At 35.4% G+C, this 21,788-nt stretch overlaps 1 protein-coding gene across 3 annotated transcripts in view; it reads left to right on the plus strand.

Annotated features, from left to right (window-relative positions):
• Positions 1-6,298: 6,298 nt before the first annotated feature.
• The window catches only part of LOC123529083 (SRSF protein kinase 3-like), an 80,902-nt gene continuing 65,412 nt past the window's right edge, over positions 6,299-21,788 (plus strand). For all 3 annotated transcript variants that reach the window (XM_053522000.1, XM_053522002.1, XM_053522003.1), the window contains exons 1-2: positions 6,299-6,393; positions 6,481-6,574. In XM_053522000.1, the coding sequence (XP_053377975.1) occupies positions 6,360-6,393; positions 6,481-6,574 (128 nt within the window). In that variant the 5' untranslated portion in view covers positions 6,299-6,359. The remainder of the gene's footprint in view (positions 6,394-6,480; positions 6,575-21,788) is intronic.

Below are 21,788 nucleotides of genomic sequence, written 5' to 3' on the forward strand. Positions count from 1 at the left end.
GTATCATTTTATTTTTATTTTACCATGATTGTTAATTTCATGTTATTATATGTTTTAGGCTTTTTATGTAACGGAATAATAAAAAGAGTAGAACCTACGCCGGGATTGCTGATTAATTTAGCCCTTTGACAAATGGAAAAAAAAAAATTTCTGAATAGCAAATTTATTATTGTGCTTGTTTTTGCGTAGACGTGATATGTCATGTCATGAGCACTTCGTAGTACCAGAAGAAAGTCACCCACTGACCTATATATTGTCAATTTGTTTTTCGCCATTGGTGACGTCACAGCTTTATTACGTCACTACTGGCACATTTCATTCACCGTCATGTACCTGTACCGGATAGCAGACAATGGGGAGCACAACGTCTCAGGCTAATTCTAAGTGTATTAGCACAATTTTATTTGTACATTTACAAGTATCTAAGGTTAACTGATTGCAACATTTGAAAATAAAACAGATCTGGGGTGATATCTATTCAAATCTATTCTCATGTGCTTGTTCCTTCATGAACATCCGGAATAAAGTTTGGTGAACAAATCGAGTACGACTTCATACTGTGCTAAATGCTGTAAGTTCATGCCTATATTTGATAGCTGTTTTTCTATGGGTTTTATATAGAACATGTCGAATATTTCTGTTCACGGGATAAATGTATTACCTACAGCAGGAGCTTGAGAAATGTGAAAGTAGGTCACTACGTCAATGTCAAGGTCAAAGTTTTTTTCGGTGCACAAAACTATGCATGTGGTCCAAATTTGAAGGCTGTAGCAGTTGTTCCAGCCTACAGCAAATTAAACTATTCTTTCGTTTTTTAAACTGTGAAGCTTATAATTTATGTTCAAATGTTAATCACTAATGATTACGCCTGTTTTTGGACGTGACTGAGTTGGACGTAATATCAGACTGAAATGAAATGAAAGTGATAATTACGTCAACAGTTGGACTACTACTAGGTTACCATATATAAGCATCCCCCGCAGTATCCGTCAAAGTCCCTGTCATTTCACAATTAATTCAAGTACTTCCTTTTCCCCACACATCAGTCTTGCGGATTAAGTTTACCCGCAATAATGCAACATTGTTTGACCTATGCAATGTATCAGCCTTGGCAGCTTAGTAACTACTCTCCCACGCATCGGTCGAATATAACGATCCATTTCCGTATCTCCCCCTACCGGATTGATATTTCTATTTTTAGACAGGAAATCCGCAGTCGCTCTTCCCTTTGTTATAGCCAATCAGCGAATCCGTTACAACGAACACCAGTTTCTAATAAATAAGGTTACATTCTACCAATTCAATTCCTTATTTATTTCATATTAATAACAAAACATTTAGACCTCATTTTCAGCACTTTAGAGCATTTCAATGATATGAAAACCATATATGGTCAGTTAGTATAACATGTCTTCTTATCAAAAATAGAAAAATATTGACATGTTATGTTGAATATAAGAAAAATAATCTGTTCTGAGAAACATCACCCTCTAAAAATGCCCCCATGAAAACAGCCGTTTAGCAGTTACGCGTAGGTAGACATTTTTCGCAAAGAATAAAACTTATTCAAAGTTTACAATGAAAATGGTCTAGATCTATTCTCTATAAGCAATAAACATAAGCCAAAAATTTAACTGTCACCTCCTCATGTCACTCATTATACCAGATTTCATCCATAGCATGGAACTACATTTTGGACTACTTCACATGTAACACTGAGTAGTCACTTCCGGTTTGGTGTAATCCGTCCTTAACAGTGCTGAATGTAAACAAATATTGCGCTAATTGATTCCGATATATTTCAGCGTGTGAAGTATCGGTAGTGGATTCTCAACGCTGGTAAAGAAGCGTACTTAGTTACTAATTGATGGCAATTGTTTTTATTCTGTTTTTACTCCTTATAGGTAGGTAGACCTTTAGCCAATTTGTATAAAACCATGTTTATGTTTTCACACTTTACAGCTACTGTAGTCCAGACAGTGCTGAAAATGCTGCAAGTATCAAAAACAATTTAGAGACATCCGCACATGTGTTCATACGGCGGTGCGCATGGAACCTTAATTCATTGATACACTAGTGTGTAATAACATGAAAAGCGGCGTGTGGGCCCCACTTAGAATAATGGATTTGCCCTAAACGAGCAAAAACAATGGGCAGAACCAAACAAACTTGAATTTAGAAAGCGGATCTGGGGTTATGGAGCCTGCATATCACAGGAACTGACAAAAGACAAAATTAAAAAGCAGGCTGCATATCCAAGGGGTGATTATACAATACCCAAAGCTATGAAAGCGGGAGTATTGGAACCACCCAGGCCGAAATGTTCAAGCTGAGAAACTAAACAGTACCAATAACACGACATAAAAGTCGTGCCGAACGATCTAAGAAGATCGAAATATAACAGCCCTGGCAACTGTAGACTAAAGCGTTCCTTACTTGTTAATGGGAACTATTTTCTGTGCCAAGGTCGCTATGACCTTGACCACTGGCCTACTGATGCAGATGTAACAAATACTGAAACCAATTTAGAGACATCCGCAGATGTGTTCATACGGTGGTGTACATTGAAACCAATAATACACAGAGTGTATTTCCATGAAAAGCGGCGTATGGTTCACGAACCAGAAAAAATAATGGATTTGCCCTAAAAGAAAATAATGGGCAGACATAAACAAACTGGAAGTCACTGTATCCTCGTGATACAGCTAATTTTAAGGGAGATAATATATACCTTCTCTGGACCCATTCAATTTAAAAATCTCATACGTCACAGCAGATTTGAGTAAATATGCAAAGTTGAATTGGGCTGTTTGATTAATATTACCTATTTTCTCCATTTAAAGTTGATAATATGCTACTTATACTAAAACTTTGCTCTAAAATTGTTCAAATTTCAGTAGAAAATAGTGATTTCTTTAATTAAATTAATGTTACCTTGGAAACGAATCCCGTAACCTATATATATATTATCTAAATGTAAAACTCTAAGGCGTAGACACTGGTCTAATTAAGGAACACAACTTCAGGTTTCTATCTGTATTCCAACACTACCCTTGAGAATAATAATTGCAAGCACAATGATTTTTCCATAAAAGTGTCAGTTGAGGAGTACTGCTGAAAGTATTTTTAGCTTTAATTTTTTTTAAATAAATACAAATAACACGAACATATTACTTAAATTAATTACTTTAGAAATAAAATGTTTTGAAGCTACATTAAACGAGAAAGATTTTTTTTTCAAAGAAATTACGATAAAAAGCAAGATATTAAATACCATAAACATCTCTGATGCCAGAGTTACTTTAAACGTTAAGATAAATAAGGTACCATGTAAAGTGTTTAGTATTCTGCTAATAATATTCTGTGTTGGTCATTTTGACACTCAGAAGCCGTCGAAAACCCGTTATCAAAACATAATTGTATAAAAAAAAATGAGAGAAAATGCGTTACCATAGAAACACGAGCCCCGTGACGTATATATTTTAAGCTTATTTTAGAAAGCTAACGCGAATACTAATAAAATTATCAGTTACGCAGACTTTTACGGATAACAGTGAAACCGAAATACAATGAAAAGAGTTAAATATCCATATTGTCCTTCTTCTTTCAATATAAAATACCTTTAGAAGGTCATGCATTTCAAACCTGGACAAAAATTGTACTTAAACTAAAGGGACAGAGATATACGAACTTGATATTGTAGCAGCTAAAACATTAAATTACACTAAATACAATAAATTACTACGGTTCAACTAATTTGAATTTACCCTGGTAACAAGGTATAATACCATCAAGGTATAGTAATAGAGACACTGGAGGACACCATTTTATCCTTATACCAGTAAGAACATACGAGAGATAACGGTATGCACCGTTTTGGCACAATTTAAGTGACTTGATTACGATCCTTTTTTTATTATTATTACATTATGAAAAATTCAAGCAGTATTGCCAGGTCTTGTGTTCTTATATTTTCTGGTACTTTTGGATTATTTTTACTATGAAAAAATCAGCCTAAGCGTTAGGGGTGTTGCACATTTCATTACCTTTTATGAACAGATTAAACCGAGTCTTCTAGCTATTATGTTGCTTGATTGCATTCTATGCTTCCAAAGGATCTTTTCGCAGATTTATTAACTATCACAACAACAGTCTTTTAGATCCGTGTGGTGGCTGTAAAAAGTCTCCCCGTACTTGAAACTCAGTGTTATTATTTTTTCAGGTCCTTTGGGATCACGGAGTACACTCATTTTGATTATAATGGAACTCCTCTTAACCTTTCAAGAACAGACCCTGCTATTATGTTGCTGCGTTGCGTTCTATACGCCCTATACGGCATGAATGTGTGTTTATCCCAGGGCCTCCTCTGCCATTCGCCAATGTACCGCAAACAATTTATGTAAATGAATATGCGAATGAAGTTTGCAGCAATTTTGTGGCAAACCTAATTTGCATGGTAAAAGTTTACGGCGAATTCGCTAAAACTTTTCTGGCGAACTTCTGGCAATGTTCTGGCGAGCTTTTCAATGGCAAACTATTTATGCAAATGAGTTATCGGTGACCTTGCTGCAAACAGTTTTGCAAATTTGTTTGCCGCAAATTTGCTGCAAACGTTTGGCGCTAAAGTAACAGGCACTTTGTTTTTGAAGAACAAAGGAATCTGGGTTCAGCAATGTATTTTCAAGAAAAGTAACAAAATGCATATTTGTCACTTAAATTAGCAAAAAATATCATCTGCTGATAATGATTTATCTTTTCTAAATAATTACACAGAAAGAAATACAAATGTACGAGATCAGTATGATAAAGTATGTCTTTAGTAAATTCCTCTGTGTGCAAATGTCTTAATTAATTTGCAGATTCACTAAATTATTTATTGCAATGTATTGTATCTAATGGTATTCAGGTACTAGCAAAAGTCTAAAATAAACAAAAGCTAACCTTTAAAAATCCTTCAGTTTTTTGCATGCGTAATAATGTGAAAACTAACCTTACATCACAAAATTTATCCACGGAATTAAACACAGTATACTTCCGTGATTTATCCATCTTTTTGTAAAGTCCATGTTAATACATCGATGTTCAACTACCGGTACTGTTTGGCAGTTTGAAAATGGACCCAAACTCTACGCAGCCAATAAAAACAAAGAAGAAGTCATGTGATACTGACCTGGCAATCCTCTGGCGAACTTTCACATCTGGTCAGATAAGTGAAAGATTATGGCGAATGTTTTGAAGATGAAAATATAGATAAAAGATTCTGGTGACGTTTTGGTGAACAAAGTCATGTGATAAAGTTTCTGGCGATGTTATGGCAAACTCTTCATTCAGTAAAGTCTGTGGTGAGTTTGCAGCAAAGTCACCGAAACGTTTGCCGAAAGATCGTCGCTACCGGCAAACTCCTGCAAACATTTATTACTCTTTTCTGGTGAACTAAAATGTTTGCGGCAAATTTACCGCAAATTTGCAATTTCCCACAAACTTTTCATTTTGGTAAGGGGTAGACAAATGCTACAATTTCAAAGAACTGGCTACAGATTTTTTGAAAGTGGCGGCAAGAATTTTATTAAAATGTGGCCAAATTTCAGCAATTCAGGTGCCCGAAACTTATTTAATCGCCGTAAAACAGCAACTTAAGTCACAACAAATTAGGTTAAAACGGCATTTTCGACGCCTTTGCGTAAAAAATGTGTATTTGACCTTTTCAATAATTGTACATCAGGTGAAGATCAGCTATTGCTATTAATTAATCAAACTTATGTTTGAAATTCCCGCTCATTAAGCCTTCTTTACCTCAAAATTGTCAACGTTCAGCTATACAGACTATTTTAGTGTTTATTCTCAACTTAGTTCGATCCAAAAATGAAGAAAACTTCACAAACTGAATACGCTGTAATCTATCTATCGATCTGTCTATCTGTTGGACCCCAGTTTTTGTCTTATCGTTTAATCACGCTTATTCCCGGATTAACGGTAATCAGTTTGCGCATGCGCAGATAATTCGTGAAATGGACTTTTTGGCAGTTTCTCTCACTTCTGAGGCCCGGTAGAGGCCCTGTATCCTCCTCGTCCCAACCACCACCACTAATGGTTTCTGCAACCTATAGATTTATAACATTCAGAAGGGATGATAATTTTGTATATTTATTGTGCCCCTTTAAGTATTTTCATTCATTCCGTAACGACAGGGGCGATGCCGGGATTGTGCCCCGGAAATATCCGTAAGACTAAAATTTAAGTTACAGTTTTGTAAAAATATATATGTGGTTTAAAACATTTGGAATTCGTCTGTATGGGAAATGAAATCACCCACAATGCAATTCGATAACAACACGCATGCGCTTACGTTCCATAAATGAATGGTGAAAATGAGTTCTAAAATAGCAAGAAAAGGTAAAAACAAACAGTCTTTATCCGTTCTCAATTGAATACTGAAATAAGATACGTAGTCTAGATGTTAATTTTACTTGTACTTTTCAGCTCAAGCCATTCAGTCGCGGAAAAAACGTGCCAAGGCTAAATCCAGGTTCAAAGCAGACCGTCAGACGATAAGAAGAGAAGGTGGCAGAAGCTCGTAAGTTAACAGTGTTGTTACATGAATGCAGTGTAATTGCTAGTTGTTTTTTCGATGTTCGTTCATCATAGAAAAAGGATAGTTTTTGTTATTTGGTGTTTTTTGCACCTTCATTTACTTTATAATCCATTAACAATTTGCGATCCATGCTTCTGATATTTGAGAAGGATGATTGGTCATGGTGACTGGTCGAAATTCCTGAATCCAGATAAAATGAACATCTATATAAGAGACACAGAAGGGCAACTGGCTGTAATCTCGCATCCGAACGTGATTCGGCGTTATCTTAGTGAAGCGAGCATTGAGTTGCAATTTGTACGTTTAAAACTACATGTAAAATACATGGTAGCTTCTAAAACAACATTTGTTTAATATGAAATAGTCTTAAGCACAAAATACATGTTTCTTACTTTCAAAAAAGCATGGTCATACGGTGACAATTAATAATTGACAGTGTCATATTTTTCACATACAAAATGGCGCGTGGAGAACTTCTGGTAACGAGATCTCGTTTGCAGTCGCGGGATGTTGGCGAGATTTGCTCTATCTGCCTTTCAAGTTGCCGATCTATTTATTTTTATAACTCTTTGATTGATCCTATCATCCTGTCAAATGTGCACTCTTGACTTGCATGTTTGAAACTTTGTGGGTGGGTGGGGACCAGCAGATATGATTGATTGGCAATATTTGGTTTAAGGAATAAACAATGATAATAAATGGAGAATGTTGATTTAGTAACACTTCTGAATGTTATAATTAAATATCTATAAGTTAATATAGCAAACTTCATTCCGTAGAGGGAAATGTTACTGAATAATGCAGATTGTGCTAACAATTTAACACAATTTATTGAAGTTATGGCGCTTTTATATATTGTGTATACATTTCCACCTGTGAAGACACATATTTCAGTTACTCCCAATAAGTCACCAGCTTAGATGTCTATTCTTAGAATGTGTCAAATTACAAAAATTGTGATATTGTATTCAATTTTGACACAGATTAAGAAATTGTCGAATGTAACTAAGTGCCACAAAACTGAATAAATGCATACATACATACAGTAAGTTGTAAATGTACGAAGTGCCATAGTAAGTCCATAATATTATAAATTTTATTTTATCCTTGTATCAAATTTGAAAAACAGATACACAGTATTTTAAATTTGTTACTCTTCCTTTTCAATTTTTTGATAAAAATGGCTAACATGTAAAAATTAATCAAGACAAGAACAGTTTGTCAATGTATTGATTCTTGAATGCTTTCAGTAAATTAACAACACATTGAGAAATTTGAGTAATTGTTAAAATAAGAACTGTGTGGTTTACTGTTACAAATAGCAAGTGTTTTTCTTGAATAGCAGGGATCGAATTTAACAGTCGCTAACTCGCAAAATCCGAGTAAGAATAAAAAAATGCGAGCAGAAAATCATGGCACGAATATTTTCGCGATCACGTTCGAAAATCGGGGAATTCGCTCAAACTGTCCTTTTCTCTTTAAAAACTCCTTTCGGGCAGTTAATTTACCAATCACGTGACTCCTTCTAGACGCTTGTCGTTTTATACAAAAGTAATTATCGGATATGTAAGTAAGCGTATACTAGGCAATATTTGTTTTCATTTTCGACGTCTGTAATTTGCAAAGTTCTGCGAAAATGGAGAGGAAAATAACGTTTCTTGGTGCAAAAAGGCCCGCGGAGCTCGAAAATGCTAGCAACACTACCGGCAGTGACCTGAGAAAAACTTGAAACATCAACGTTCAGCCAAAAGTCCAAAGAATCATTGAGTACTTTGGTTTGTATCATACTTTCAAAACCAGAAAGTCCCAAGCCTGTCTGGACCGTGAACTTTTATATGAAACCAAACAACAACAAAACAACTTAAATTTAGCACGTTAACAGCTTTTAAATAATTGCTAGTGGAACCCATCATTTTGCTAGTGGAAAAAAATGGCACTAGCAAAAATTTACTAGTTGGAAAAAAAGTTAAATTCTATCCCTGAATAGGCCATCAAACCTACCCTTCTCGTTTGTATATATTATTAGTCTGTATCAATGTAGATTATTGATTTGTTTAGTCGCTAAGTGCCACAGCCAGTGTTATTACTTTAATTCTTCTTCCACAGTAATTAAGCCAGAAAGGTCCTTACATGTATTCAGTGTCATGTGTCTTGAAGGAGCTTTGGCACTGCATTAGGGGTGTTTCACCCATTTTGTGTTTTGCATGTTTTGCTCACCAGAACACGAAGTGCCCATGGTGAGCTGTTGTGATCACACTTGTCTGTCATCAACAATTTTCTTTAACTTTTACACTGCTAAATTTCTGAAATGAACTGGTCCATCATTCAATAAGGGCAGCACCTTTTAATATCCCAAGGGGTGTTCATTGAAAATTTATTGACTGAAAAGCGAACATCAGTCTGATCTTGGTTTACACTGGTAGCAAAGGCTAAATAACTTGCCGCCAGCAGGCTAAAGGTTAAAAAACATCTCCAAAACCACAAAATGGATTTTGATGAAACTCGGCCTTAATGTTCCTTGAATGGTCCTCTACCAAAGGTGTTCAGTTCTGCTTGGTTGCTCATAGGGGCTGTCATAGCTAAAAATAGAAAAATCTGCAGATGACATGTCTAAATTGCTGGTCCAGTTTTGAAATACTTTCACACAAATGTTCCTTATTTAACCTCCTACCAAGATTGTTCTGATTTGTCAAAAATATGGCTACCAGGGGACATGGTCACTTTTCCCATAGATATGTTTACTGTATAGTGCTGGCCCGATTTAAAAAATAATTTTGCACAAATGGTCCTTGTGTGACCATCGACCAAGATTGTTCAAATTATTCTGATTCATTTAAAATCATGGCTGCCAGAGGGCTTGGTCAGTTTCCCTGTATGTCTATAGTAGAAGCTTAAAATATCTTCTTGTGTGAAATTGCTGGCCCGATTTTAAATTATAAAATAATTTCACACAAATGGTCTTGTATGATCTACCAATATTGTTCAAAATATTTTGATTTGTCAAAAAACATTGCCACCAGAGGGCATGGATATAGTGGAAATATTAAAAATGTTCTTGTCAGAAACAGCACGCCCAATTTTAGAACAATTTCACACATGGTCCTTGTTTGACGTTCTACCAAGATTGTTCAAATTATTTTGATTTGTCATAAAAAAGCAGGCCTAAGTTTAGAACAGTTTCGCACAAAATTTAATGTTTCTTGGATATTTTGTGTGCGATATCCGGGTTCATCTGTCTAGTGTAATTGTTCAAACTATTGCCCTAGGTTAAAAAATGGCCATGCCCATGTGTGTGACTTGTATATAATATAAACTAATATAAAATCCATAATAGCTAGAGCCTTGATAGTTATATAAACTTGAAGCCTTTTACACAGGTGAGCACCTTAGGGTCAGTGACACTCTTGTTTCATGCTGTTACTGATAAATGGTGTTTAAATGCTTAATATTTTATAGTAAGCAGGGCACAAAAATTCCATCATCCACTCTCATTGACGGGTAGAAACAGCCTAAGGATGAGTGGAATTTTCTGTTATGTCGTCCTGCAGTACGAGTGCACTTTTAGAAATCAGTTATGAATGTACCAGTAATTCATACAATCCTGACTGATATAATCTCACAACCAGCGCTTTCACCAGCCCTATTCCCAATGCCAATTTATTATCCCCCGCCAAAGGCGGAGGGATATAGTTTTGGCATTGTCCGTCTTTCCGTCTGTCCGGAGCCATATCTAGGAAGCGGCTGGGAATATTTAAATAAAACTTAATATATATGTTCACCACTATGGGGTTATGTGGCCTGTCAAGTTTCAGTCAGATTGCCTAAGTAACACCAGAGTTATGGCCCTTAGAACTTTCTAGTGTTAACTATATAGGGTACTATAAATATGGCAATTTCTGCTTCATAACTTATGATATATGGGACCTAGAACTAGAAACTTTAATTGAATTTAGATCACCATAATGCAGTAATGCACCTACAATTTCGAAAGGATCTCTTTTGTAACTTCAGAGTTATTGCCCTTTAATTGTTTAAAAATCCATATATTTGTACATAACAAACTAACCAATTGGTAGAATTTCATTAAACTTCTTTCATTCTTTTCCATGAATATTTATTGTAAACATGTGTAGTTGTGTACCCACTCCTGGTCACCCCCACTGCCTTGGTCCCCCCCCCCCCCCCACCTTGAAAAAAAAATCATTCTTTATTTTAAAATTTTTCAAACATTCTATGAATATTTATCAACTCAACTTGCAAAGTTGTACCCCGCCCCCACCTGGCTCCTCCACCCAGTCACCCCCACCACCCCAAACATGCAGCATCCCTGGTTATCCATGCTTTTTTCTGCGGTATTTAGTAGGGGTGTGTACAGGTTTTTAATATAAACCAGTATTATAGCCTAATTTATAGGTTTGATTGATACATCATATGGAATGTTGTTGTATCAAGCAAAATATCTAATAATTAAAAAGAACCAGAAAATTTGTTTTGTAACCTATTCTGGCTGTCATTTGAGTGTATTTATGCAAGCCGGGCCAACTGTTGAAACGAGGCAACAGTAACTGTGTTTTTAACTCTTTCTGTAAACAAGATCATGTTTGTTTTGATTGTTAACTTCAAAGGCACCTAATGATGAGCATTGCCATTTATCAGAATCTTGTCTGGATTTAGTGGGGGAGCAGCAAGTGTCATCTTGGCCAAACACATTAATTTTTGGGTGATTATTATATACTGTTAAAGGTACCCTGCTTATCTGGTGCATCTGAAGTTTTCCTGAAACCTGCTGTAGGACTACTGTAAAATTATATAATTTCGTGGGCATGAAATTTCGTGGTTTTGGTCAAAACGGCAATTTCATGGGGATATGAACTGGTGTATTTCAACTTTTGAACATAAAATGAATGGGAATTTTACTTGTTCATAGGGGATTAAATTTCATGGATTGACTTGACCATGAAATCCACGAAAATTAATGATTTCACTGTAGTGCATATTTTTCAAAAATTCCAATCCATGGGTACTTTTTAAAAGCCAGTGCCAAAAGTTGCACATTGTTTTAATATAGCATTGCCAATCACTGCTTCACTCGTGTAACAAATATGATAGGTCTGTAGATTTCATGATAGAAATGTTTTGTTTTAAAAATCTCAGATGATGCAGATCACCACCTTTTACTTGTTGATGAATATCATGTTTTATGAGATGTGATCATTAAATTTAGTGTAATTAAAGTATAATGTTCTCCCACTCTGCCTCGTATAAACTACTTGTAATGTAGGCTAAACCTATTTAAGTCGGAACCTGGAAAGTAGCACAAACACAGTCTTTAAAAAGAAATGTTAACGTTTATTTTTCAATGTCCAAGCATAGAATGATCATATTTACAATGATACATTATATACGAAATACATGTTAAAGCATTTACAAAGTTACACAAGTTACAAAGTTACCAGTAACACTGTAACAGGTTACATTTTATATGACATAGTCATTTTATGAGTATTTTGTAAAACCTGTTACATTCAATACGAAACGGGGAATTTCGCTAAGCTGTAAGAGGTACATCAGTTACAGATTAACTATTGCAACAAGGTAACTAAGTCAAAATACGCTAAATAAATGTTGTTTTCTTATTAAGATCAAAATAGAATATTAGAATAACTTTAGAACAGATTAACAGATTGGCAAATAGACTCAATTATTTCTCTTCAATAATTAGCTTTCTTTCAAAGTAATTATATATTCACCATTTTAGCACAAAGCATCGAACCATTTCTTCTAAAATGTTATATTGAACATTTCCCTTGTAGAATTACTTAAACATAATTCTTAGACATTTTAACATTAAGTTCTGATTCTTGCTAAAATGGGTTAACACATCAAATGTAATAAGTGAGTTATTTGCTCAAAAAGAATATAGCAATTACACATGTACATTATTTAAAATTAAGTGTAAGTCTGATGTTGCCCTTAATAAAAGTATTTCCTTCAATAAACAGAAAATATACATTTGGCATTTCTACCGAAATTTACTTATAAAAATTCACCTAAATGAAGATATCAAAATAATACCAAAATTTACTTAGTCAACAGTTAAGTAAAAGGAAAAATAGTAAAACTCACATACCTGGAAAGTAGCACAAACACAGTCTTTAAAAAGAAATGTTAACGTTTATTTTTCAATGTCCAAGCATAGAATGATGGCTGGACTTGAAAAATTCATATATTTAAAACTGTGTTTGCTTTCCAAGAGAATCTGATTGGTTCGTCTGAAAAAGTATGTCGAGTTTCCATTGGTCGATTACGATTCCCTTCAACCGTTTTAGAGCGGGAAGTGTCCATTTAATTTAGAAATGCCTAACTTGGTTATATTTTTGACTTTTTACCTATCTCTGTCTGTCCAGACAATTTACAGCCTAAAGGTGTTACATTAAGGAGTAAATAACCACCCTTAAACAGAGGACTCTTACATATTCAGACTTAAAAATGGCCACAGTTGTCAACTGAAGACAATACACAAAGAAATAAACTGGCCATTAAATGACTATGTTTGACAGACAGTAGAAAAATAAGATATTTCTCAATAATTGAAAACTGTAACAATGAATTTCAGAAGTTTTTCAAAGTCTTTGGAACAAATTTAATAATTGAAAAATGAGCTCTACAGATTCAAAATCCTGACTTTAAGACAAACATTTTAATACTAAACATGCTTATCAAATCTTAAGAATTAAGAAAATGTGTATTTTAATGATACAAATATGTAACTTAATTATGATGCATTATATAATTTTATCTAAGGAAAAAGGTGCATCATAATATTTCCTTTCAGCTTCTTTAACTTTGGACCCCAAAGTTATTGTCAAAAGAGGTGCATCATCGATCCTACATCTTACATGATAAAAAAAATTGCCAAAAGCAAAAAAACATACAGTATTTGAGAGCATATCATACCAAAGAACATATATACAAACACAAAATACAAGAAATAAGTAAAACATGTAATGCAATGCAACAAATATAGGCAAAAGCAATTTAGTACCGGTACTGAATGAAATGACGTCTTTATTTACAGATGTGTACACACTTTATTTGGAACCTGTATAGGTACAGATACTGAATTATATCTATAACTGCATGCTATGTGTGAGCTTTCTAGCTCTACAATATGACATTTTATGTCGCTTAAAGAAGCAGAAGAAAAATTCTGCACAATTTATTGAGTACAATTTTACATTGTTATGAGTACAATTTTACATTGTAACAATTATATGGTTTGGTGGTAGGAACTCAATGTTTCTCACAAGTTCATGAACTAACGACTGAAATTGGAGACAGGTAGCCATAATGTTCACTGTGAATGTGCACAAAGAAAGGAGTTTTCAAGATTTTTGACAGTTTTCGAGCTTGAAAGAAATTTAATGGTACAACTTCTGGGACTGTAGTTGTACTTTCTGTTTCCAGCTGAATAGCATTAAGTTGTGAGATCACATGAGCTACCATGAGGCAAGTATTCTTGTCTGTCTGGCAGGTATTGATTGAAGGAATGGTTGTGTGTTCTGGTAGGGTAATCTGATATGTGTGCAACCAGTATTCACGAGAAAGAGTCAACTTTGCTTCCCTCTGAAAAAGCACACCATAATTGAGTCTGGGAAGGATGTTGGAGGCAGTGACTGGTGACATCAGGCAAAAGAAGAGTAAAGGGAAAAGGAAGGCACTCAGCATGGAACCACCTGAAATTATAAAAAAAATGGCTGTTAGTGAATTGCTTAGTAGCAGAATATTTGATCAGAATATTCCGCAACAATATCACTAGCAGGAAAAAGAATTTTGAATTTAGAGGCCAGCCTAAAATACCTAACGGGCCAGTTAGGGTTTGGCGATGGAGCCAAGTGAGGGAAGTACCAACAGTTTTTGTAGTTTACTCTTCAGACTGCTTCTTCCTCCAGAAAACCAATGAATTACCTTTTCGCTTGCGTCTACGACCAGACTTAGTATGAGACTCCCAATATTCACAGAGAAAGTCGGGATCCAGCTCATGTTCTTTATACCATTTTGCATACTTGCACCCTTGAATATAGCATTTGAACCACCGTTCACCTTTATAATAATCAATCTTAAAGATTCTTCGAGGTCTAATGAGCTTAACAGGGTCAGGCTGATTATTAGAAGAGTTCTCTGACCTTGTCTCAGTAGGCTCGGGAGGAACCGACTGAGGGCTATCGGTCTCTACGGACTCAGGAGTAACTGGCCGAGGACCATCAGCCTCTACAGACTGGGGAGTTACATCAGACTGAGTTTGTGACTGAGGGTTTTGCTCATCAGAGTTTTCCTGCAAGTCTTGAGGCTCAGACTGTGGATCATTCTCAGCTTCACATTGTTCTTGGGCTTGTATATCAGGACCAATATTCACTTGATAGTGTTTAAGCCTTTTTGCATTTACAAGTGCCTTATGAACCAAATTTGTTTCACAATTTTTTATTTTGTAAGTGAAATTTGGGCCAATTTGTGTGACCACATAAGGCCCAACCCACTTAGGGCTAAGTTTATGAGACAAGCCTGGCTTGACAGCATTTTGCTGTAAGAGCACTTTATCGTTTACTTGAAAGTCTGGAGTTTTTGAGTTTTTATCAAACCTTATTTTTGCTTTAGTTTTCATTACCTCCATATTTTTCTTGGCAATATCTCTGGATATTTTGAGTTGGCTTAAAAGGTCCTCAAAGAATTCCTTAGTTTGTGAGGGTAAAGAGGGTTTAGGAAGAAGACCGACATCAACAGGCAAGGTCATTTCTTTTCCAAAAACTAACTGAAAGGGTGAGAAACCAGTGGATTCAGTTGCTGGTGTGGACCTAAATGCCATCATAACACTGGGGATCAATTTTGGCCAATTTGATTGGTCTTCCTCAACATAGGCGGCTAAGGTTTTGGCAAGTGTGGAATTTGCTCGTTCCACAGTGGCGTTAGTCTGGGGGTGATAAGAACTGGTGAAGTACCTTTTAATGTGGAACAGTTCACACAAAGCATTAACAAGTTTAGACATAAAGTTCCTTCCTCTATCAGATAACATTGAACGAGGGGCACCATATCTACAAATATACTCATTATAGAGTATGCTTGCAATTTCTTGGGCATTTTGACTGACAAGGGGAAAGGATTCAGGCCATTTCGAAAAGCTATCAATGATGAGAAGAATGTACTGAAAACCTTCCTTTGTTTTCGGAAGTGGTCCTAAAATGTCAATATGTATGCGGCTCATGGTGTCCTCAATGGGCAAGGGATGTAAAGGAGGTGGTTGTTGCCGCCTATCAGTCTTAGTACGCTGACATGTATTACAAGCACTCACATAGCTCTTTATTTCCTGGTGCATTTTTGGAAACCAGTACTTTTGCCTAACTTTGTGAAATGTTCTGCTTACTCCAAAGTGACCACCGCCAGCCAGACTATCATGATAATTTGACAGAATCTCTTGTATTTTACAATGAGGCAAAGCTAGCTGATAGAAGTAGTGCCCAGTAGGATCTAATTTACCCTTGAAGTTTGGTTGATAGAAATGATATAATAAACCTTCTTTCATTACAAATTGTTGTTCAGCCTTAATGCACATTTTTTGTTTCTTTTCATCATCAGGCATTGTTCTGTGTTCTAGATAATCTATAAGAAAGTTTAGTTGTTGGCATTCTCTTTGGAGTCTGGCCATATCGGGGTCAGAAGTATGATCATCAGCATTGATCACACCTATTAGTACCGACTGGCCATACTCAAATTCTACTTCTATAATTTCTTTTGTGCATAGGTTATTTCCATTTTCATTACAGTTTAAGCTTGAATTTTGAGTGATAATTTCACAGATATGAGTGTTATTATTTGATATGTACTCTTTATTGGAAGAACTGATTAGATTGACATTATTTTCAAAGTTAGTTATGATTTTGCTTTCCGAAATATCATTTTTATTTAGATTTTCACTTTCTGTAAACAGGCAGTTAATATTTAAATTTTCATCATTTAGAGTTTCAGTTAAGCTTTCCTCAAATTCACAACCGTTTTCATTATATGGAATTCTTGAAAGTGCATCTGCATTACCATTTTGAGTACCTGGCCTATGTATTATTTCAAAATTGTACCCTTCAAGAAACATAATCCAACGAGCCATTCTACCTTTCGGGTCTTTAATACTATTCAAATAGGACAGGGCACGATGATCTGTGTAGACCGTGAATTTCTTGTGTGACAGATAGTGACGGTAAGCTCTTATACCTTCAATTACAGCCAGGCATTCCTGATCTGTCACAGACCATTTTTTCTCATCACGAGAAAGTGATCTGCCCCCATAGGCAATAACATATTCCTTTCCTGTTACATCCTTTTGACCTAATACAAAACCAAGTGCGCTACCACTGGAATCACTTGACAGGAAAAACTCTTTGTTCATATTTGGAAAGCCTAAGATCGGGGCTGATGTTAAAGCGTCTTTAAGTTTTTGAAATGCAGTTTGACATTCATCAGTCCATTCCCCTGTTTTAAATTTTCTTTTTTTAACTCCCTGTAATAATTTATTTAAAGGAGTGGCAATGTAAGAAAATCCCTTAACAAATCTCCTATAATAGTTACAAAGACCGAGGAAGCTTTTAAGTTCAGTTTTTGAAGTAGGAACAGGGAATTTTCTTACTTTTTCTGTTTTAGTAGGGTCTACGGAAATTCCATCCTTAGATAATATGTGACCAAGAAATATCACTTTTTCTAGGCCAAACTGACATTTATCTGGCTTAAGTGTCAAATTAGCTTCTCTAAGTTTTGAAAACACTTGATCTAAATGTTGTAAATGTTCGTCGAATGAACGACTAAACACGATTAAATCATCGAGGTAGGCAAGCACAAATTTCCAGTTAATTGAACGAAGACATTCTCCAATTAACATTTGAAAGGACATCGGCGCATTTTTTAGACCAAAAGGCATCCGATTAAACTGGAAAACACCCTCATGAGTTATGAACGCTGACTTATGTTTGGTCTCAGGATCAAGTTCCATTTGAAAGTAGGCCGAGTTAAGATCTAAAGTGGAAAATATTGAGGCTGACGCTTCGCCTATGCAATCAAAAACATCCTCAAGCCTAGGTAAAGGGTGACTTATTGATTTCGTGATTTTGTTTAAATTTCTATAGTCTATCGCCATGCGCCAAGTGTTGTCTTTCTTCTTAACAAGAACTACGGGGCTGTTCCAAACTGAACAAGATTGACTTATGATACCGTTTTCTAAAAATTCATTAACTTGGCGTGAAATTTCAGCCTTTTGTTCTGGTCCTGTCCTATAATAGTTCATGTGAACTGGTTTAGCACCAGGTTCAGTGTCAATTTTATGTGTAAATAAATTAGTTTTGCCTAACGTAGCCAGAGAAGTTGAAAATATATCTTTATTTTTATTTAAGAAGTTCTCAAGCCTCAAACATTCTTCCGTCGTTAAGTTGTCATTTGAAATGTGAAAGTCTATGTTTTCATTTTTATCTTTAGTTTGATCTAATTTTGCTTTATCAGAGACAGCATTATCAGAACATTCTTGTACTGTAGCTTCTTCCAAAGAAAAGACATTTTCAGTATCAACTCTACTCACAGAAGCTAATGTGTAGTTGATAGGTAAGTTAATGTCTTCAAATGTGGGGTTAAGTAACCTTAGTTGAGCTGTTTGATGTTTAGAATTAGAGTTTTTAGGTCTTTTTGTTTTAACGAGACACTTAGCAGCCAAGAAGTCTTTATCAGTAGGGACAGGTTCTAACAACACTATTACATTTTTAAAAGCCCTAGTTACAGAAACTGGTACATTAACTTCTCCTCTAGCTGGAATACAAACAGGTGTATTAGTTTTAGCACAACCAGATGTCATTAGCAAATTGACTGTTATTATGTTTTCTTTTAATCCTAAGACACTGTGACCTAGATCTATTGTACAGTCATAAGTTGTCAGAAAATCCATACCAATAATTAAAGAATGGTGAACAGATTCCAGCACATGAAATTTAAATGGAAAGCACATTCCAGATATAGTAATTGGCAATTCGATTTCACCTAGCACCTCAATCTTTTTTCCACTGACGCCTGTAACTTCTTTTAAATTTGTAGATTTTAAAGTACCAATATCAACATTTGCTTTCCTCAAGAAATTTTTAGAAACAATAGAAACACCAGCTCCTGTATCAATTAACGCCTGAGTTTTAGCATTTAAGACTCTAACTTGTGCAGTATTTTTATGTAAAGGTGTTGTCAATTTAATAGACGTACACTCATTAGTTTCAGCACATTGATGTTTGAGTTTATCTGAATTTAAATGCTCATCAACAATATTTTGTTTTGAAAAGCTAACATTTTTGACCTTAACTTTACTTTTTACAGGTTTAGAATTTAAATTTTTATTTAGCACATTGATATTTTTGTCTGAGTCAGAAACACTAGGTGACCTATCATTGATTGTCCCTTTATGCCCATCCACAGACATTTGTCCATGAATAGGCGCGCACCCCTATTTGTTAGACACAGGCTTTTGGTTTGGGTTTGACTTTGACGATAAGTACATTTCCCTAATTTTAGCGGCATTATGGCAGTTTTGTTCATAATGACCTGTCTCTTCACAGATTCTACATAAATGATTCGATTCTTTGTGAGAAACAGAGTTCCTACCTTTGTTTCCAGGCCCTGGTCTGTCTTCTCTTCGTCTATTGTACCTTCCACGGTCTGGGGATGGCGTCATCTGCTGTTGGTATTGTTGTTGTTGCTGTCGCTGTTGTTGTTGCTGTTGTTGTTGCTGAGACGTCAAGTGTACTTGATGCCTCAGCAATTCAATCAAGGAGTCCAGTTTATTTTCTGTTTCTAAACTCTTCACGGTATTTACCTGGACACAGTCCAGTTCACTTGCTTCTGCACGGAGGGCAGCACGTCGTGCTGTGTCCAATGTTTTTAATTCTTGAGGCTTAACTATCCTCCGAAGTGATGGGACCAACCCATCGACGTAGGTGGATACGAGCCACCCCACTGGCATTTGTGTTCCGTTCGACAGTTCCTGAAATCTTGTTGTATAGTCGTGCACATTTTCACTGTGGCGTTGGCGGACAGATCCAAAGGAATAGCCTCCGTCAGATCCGTCGAATCTCATCAGGAATGCCTCCAGTAGCCTGTCTGGATCAGACACTACTTCGTCCGACAGTGACCCATACCAAGATAACGCCTGACCACCAAAATGTACAGGAAATGTCGTTTTTACCTTATTATCATTATAGTTGTACACCGCCTTGCAGATGGTGTCATATCTTTTGAACCAAGCTTCCGCACGTTGCCCAGGCTCGCCAAAAAACTTCTCGATGGAGACATGTGGACCAGCCATTATCTCTTCAGTTTCTGGTTCTAAAGGTGGTGGCAGCTCAGGAAGTGGTAGACTGTCGTCCTCTAGAACTGGCGGGAGTGGTGGGCGCTGTAGCTGTTGTTCTTCACTTGCAGGGGCTGTGGTCTTGTTAGAATTCTTGACAGCACCTCTGCGTCCCTTGTTCCTCACAGGTGTAGCGATCAGATTTGCGGACTGTGGTCTATCTCCTAGGCTCCTCAGGTAGTGCCCGTAGTTAGCGTTTTGGGGAGAGTTCATTAGTTACTACCCGGATTCTCCACCAAAATATAATGTTCTCCCACTCTGCCTCGTATAAACTACTTGTAATGTAGGCTAAACCTATTTAAGTCGGAACCTGGAAAGTAGCACAAACACAGTCTTTAAAAAGAAATGTTAACGTTTATTTTTCAATGTCCAAGCATAGAATGATCATATTTACAATGATACATTATATACGAAATACATGTTAAAGCATTTACAAAGTTACACAAGTTACAAAGTTACCAGTAACACTGTAACAGGTTACATTTTATATGACATAGTCATTTTATGAGTATTTTGTAAAACCTGTTACATTCAATACGAAACGGGAATTCGCCTAAGCTGTAAGAGGTACATCAGTTACAGATTAACTATTGCAACAAGGTAACTAAGTCAAAATACGCTAAATAAATGTTGTTTTCTTATTAAGATCAAAATAGAATATTAGAATAACTTTAGAACAGATATAACAGATTGGCAAATAGACTCATTATTCTCTTCAATAATTAGCTTTCTTTCAAAGTAATTATATATCACCATTTTAGCACAAAGCATCGAACCATTTCTTCTAAAATGTTATATTGAACATTTCCCTTGTAGAATTACTTACACATAATTCTTAGACATTTTAACATTAAGTTCTGATTCTTGCTAAAATGGGTTAACACATCAAATGTAATAAGTGAGTTATTTGCTCAAAAGAATATATGCAATTACACATGTACATTATTTAAAATTAAGTGTAAGTCTGATGATGCCCTTAATAAAAGTATTTCCTTCAATAAACAGAAAATATACATTTGGCATTTCTACCGAAATTTACTTATAAAAATTCACCTAAATGAAGATATCAAAATAATACCAAAATTTACTTAGTCAACAGTTAAGTCAAAAGGAAAAATAGTAAAAAAACTCACATACCTGGAAAGTAGCACAAACACAGTCTTTAAAAAGAAATGTAACGTTTATTTTTCAATGTCCAAGCATAGAATGATGGCTGGACTTGAAAAATTCATATATTTAAAACTGTGTTTGCTTTCCAAGAGAATCTGATTAGTTGTCTGAAAAAGTATGTCGAGTTTCCATTGGTCGATTACGATTCCCTTCAACCGTTTTAGAGCGGGAAGTGTCCATTTAATTTAGAATGCCTAACTTGGTTATATTTTGACTTTTTACCTATCTCTGTCTGTCCAGACAATTTACAGCCTAAAGGTGTTACATTAAGGAGTAAATAACCACCCTTAAACAGAGGACTCTACATATTCAGACTTAAAAATGGCACAGTTGTCAACTGAAGACAATACACAAAGAAATAAACTGGCCATTAAATGACTATGTTTGACAGACAGTAGAAAAATAAGATATTTCTCAATAATTGAAAACTGTAACAATGAATTTCAGAAGTTTTTCAAAGTCTTTGGAACAAATTTAATAATTGAAAAATGAGCTCTACAGATTCAAAATCCTGACTTTAAGACAAACATTTTAATACTAAACATGCTTATCAAATCTTAAGAATTAAGAAAATGTGTATTTTAATGATACAAATATGTAACTTAATTATGA

Source organism: Mercenaria mercenaria, chromosome 13 (assembly GCF_021730395.1).
Source record: "Mercenaria mercenaria strain notata chromosome 13, MADL_Memer_1, whole genome shotgun sequence".
NCBI classification, from domain to species: domain Eukaryota; kingdom Metazoa; phylum Mollusca; class Bivalvia; order Venerida; family Veneridae; genus Mercenaria; species Mercenaria mercenaria.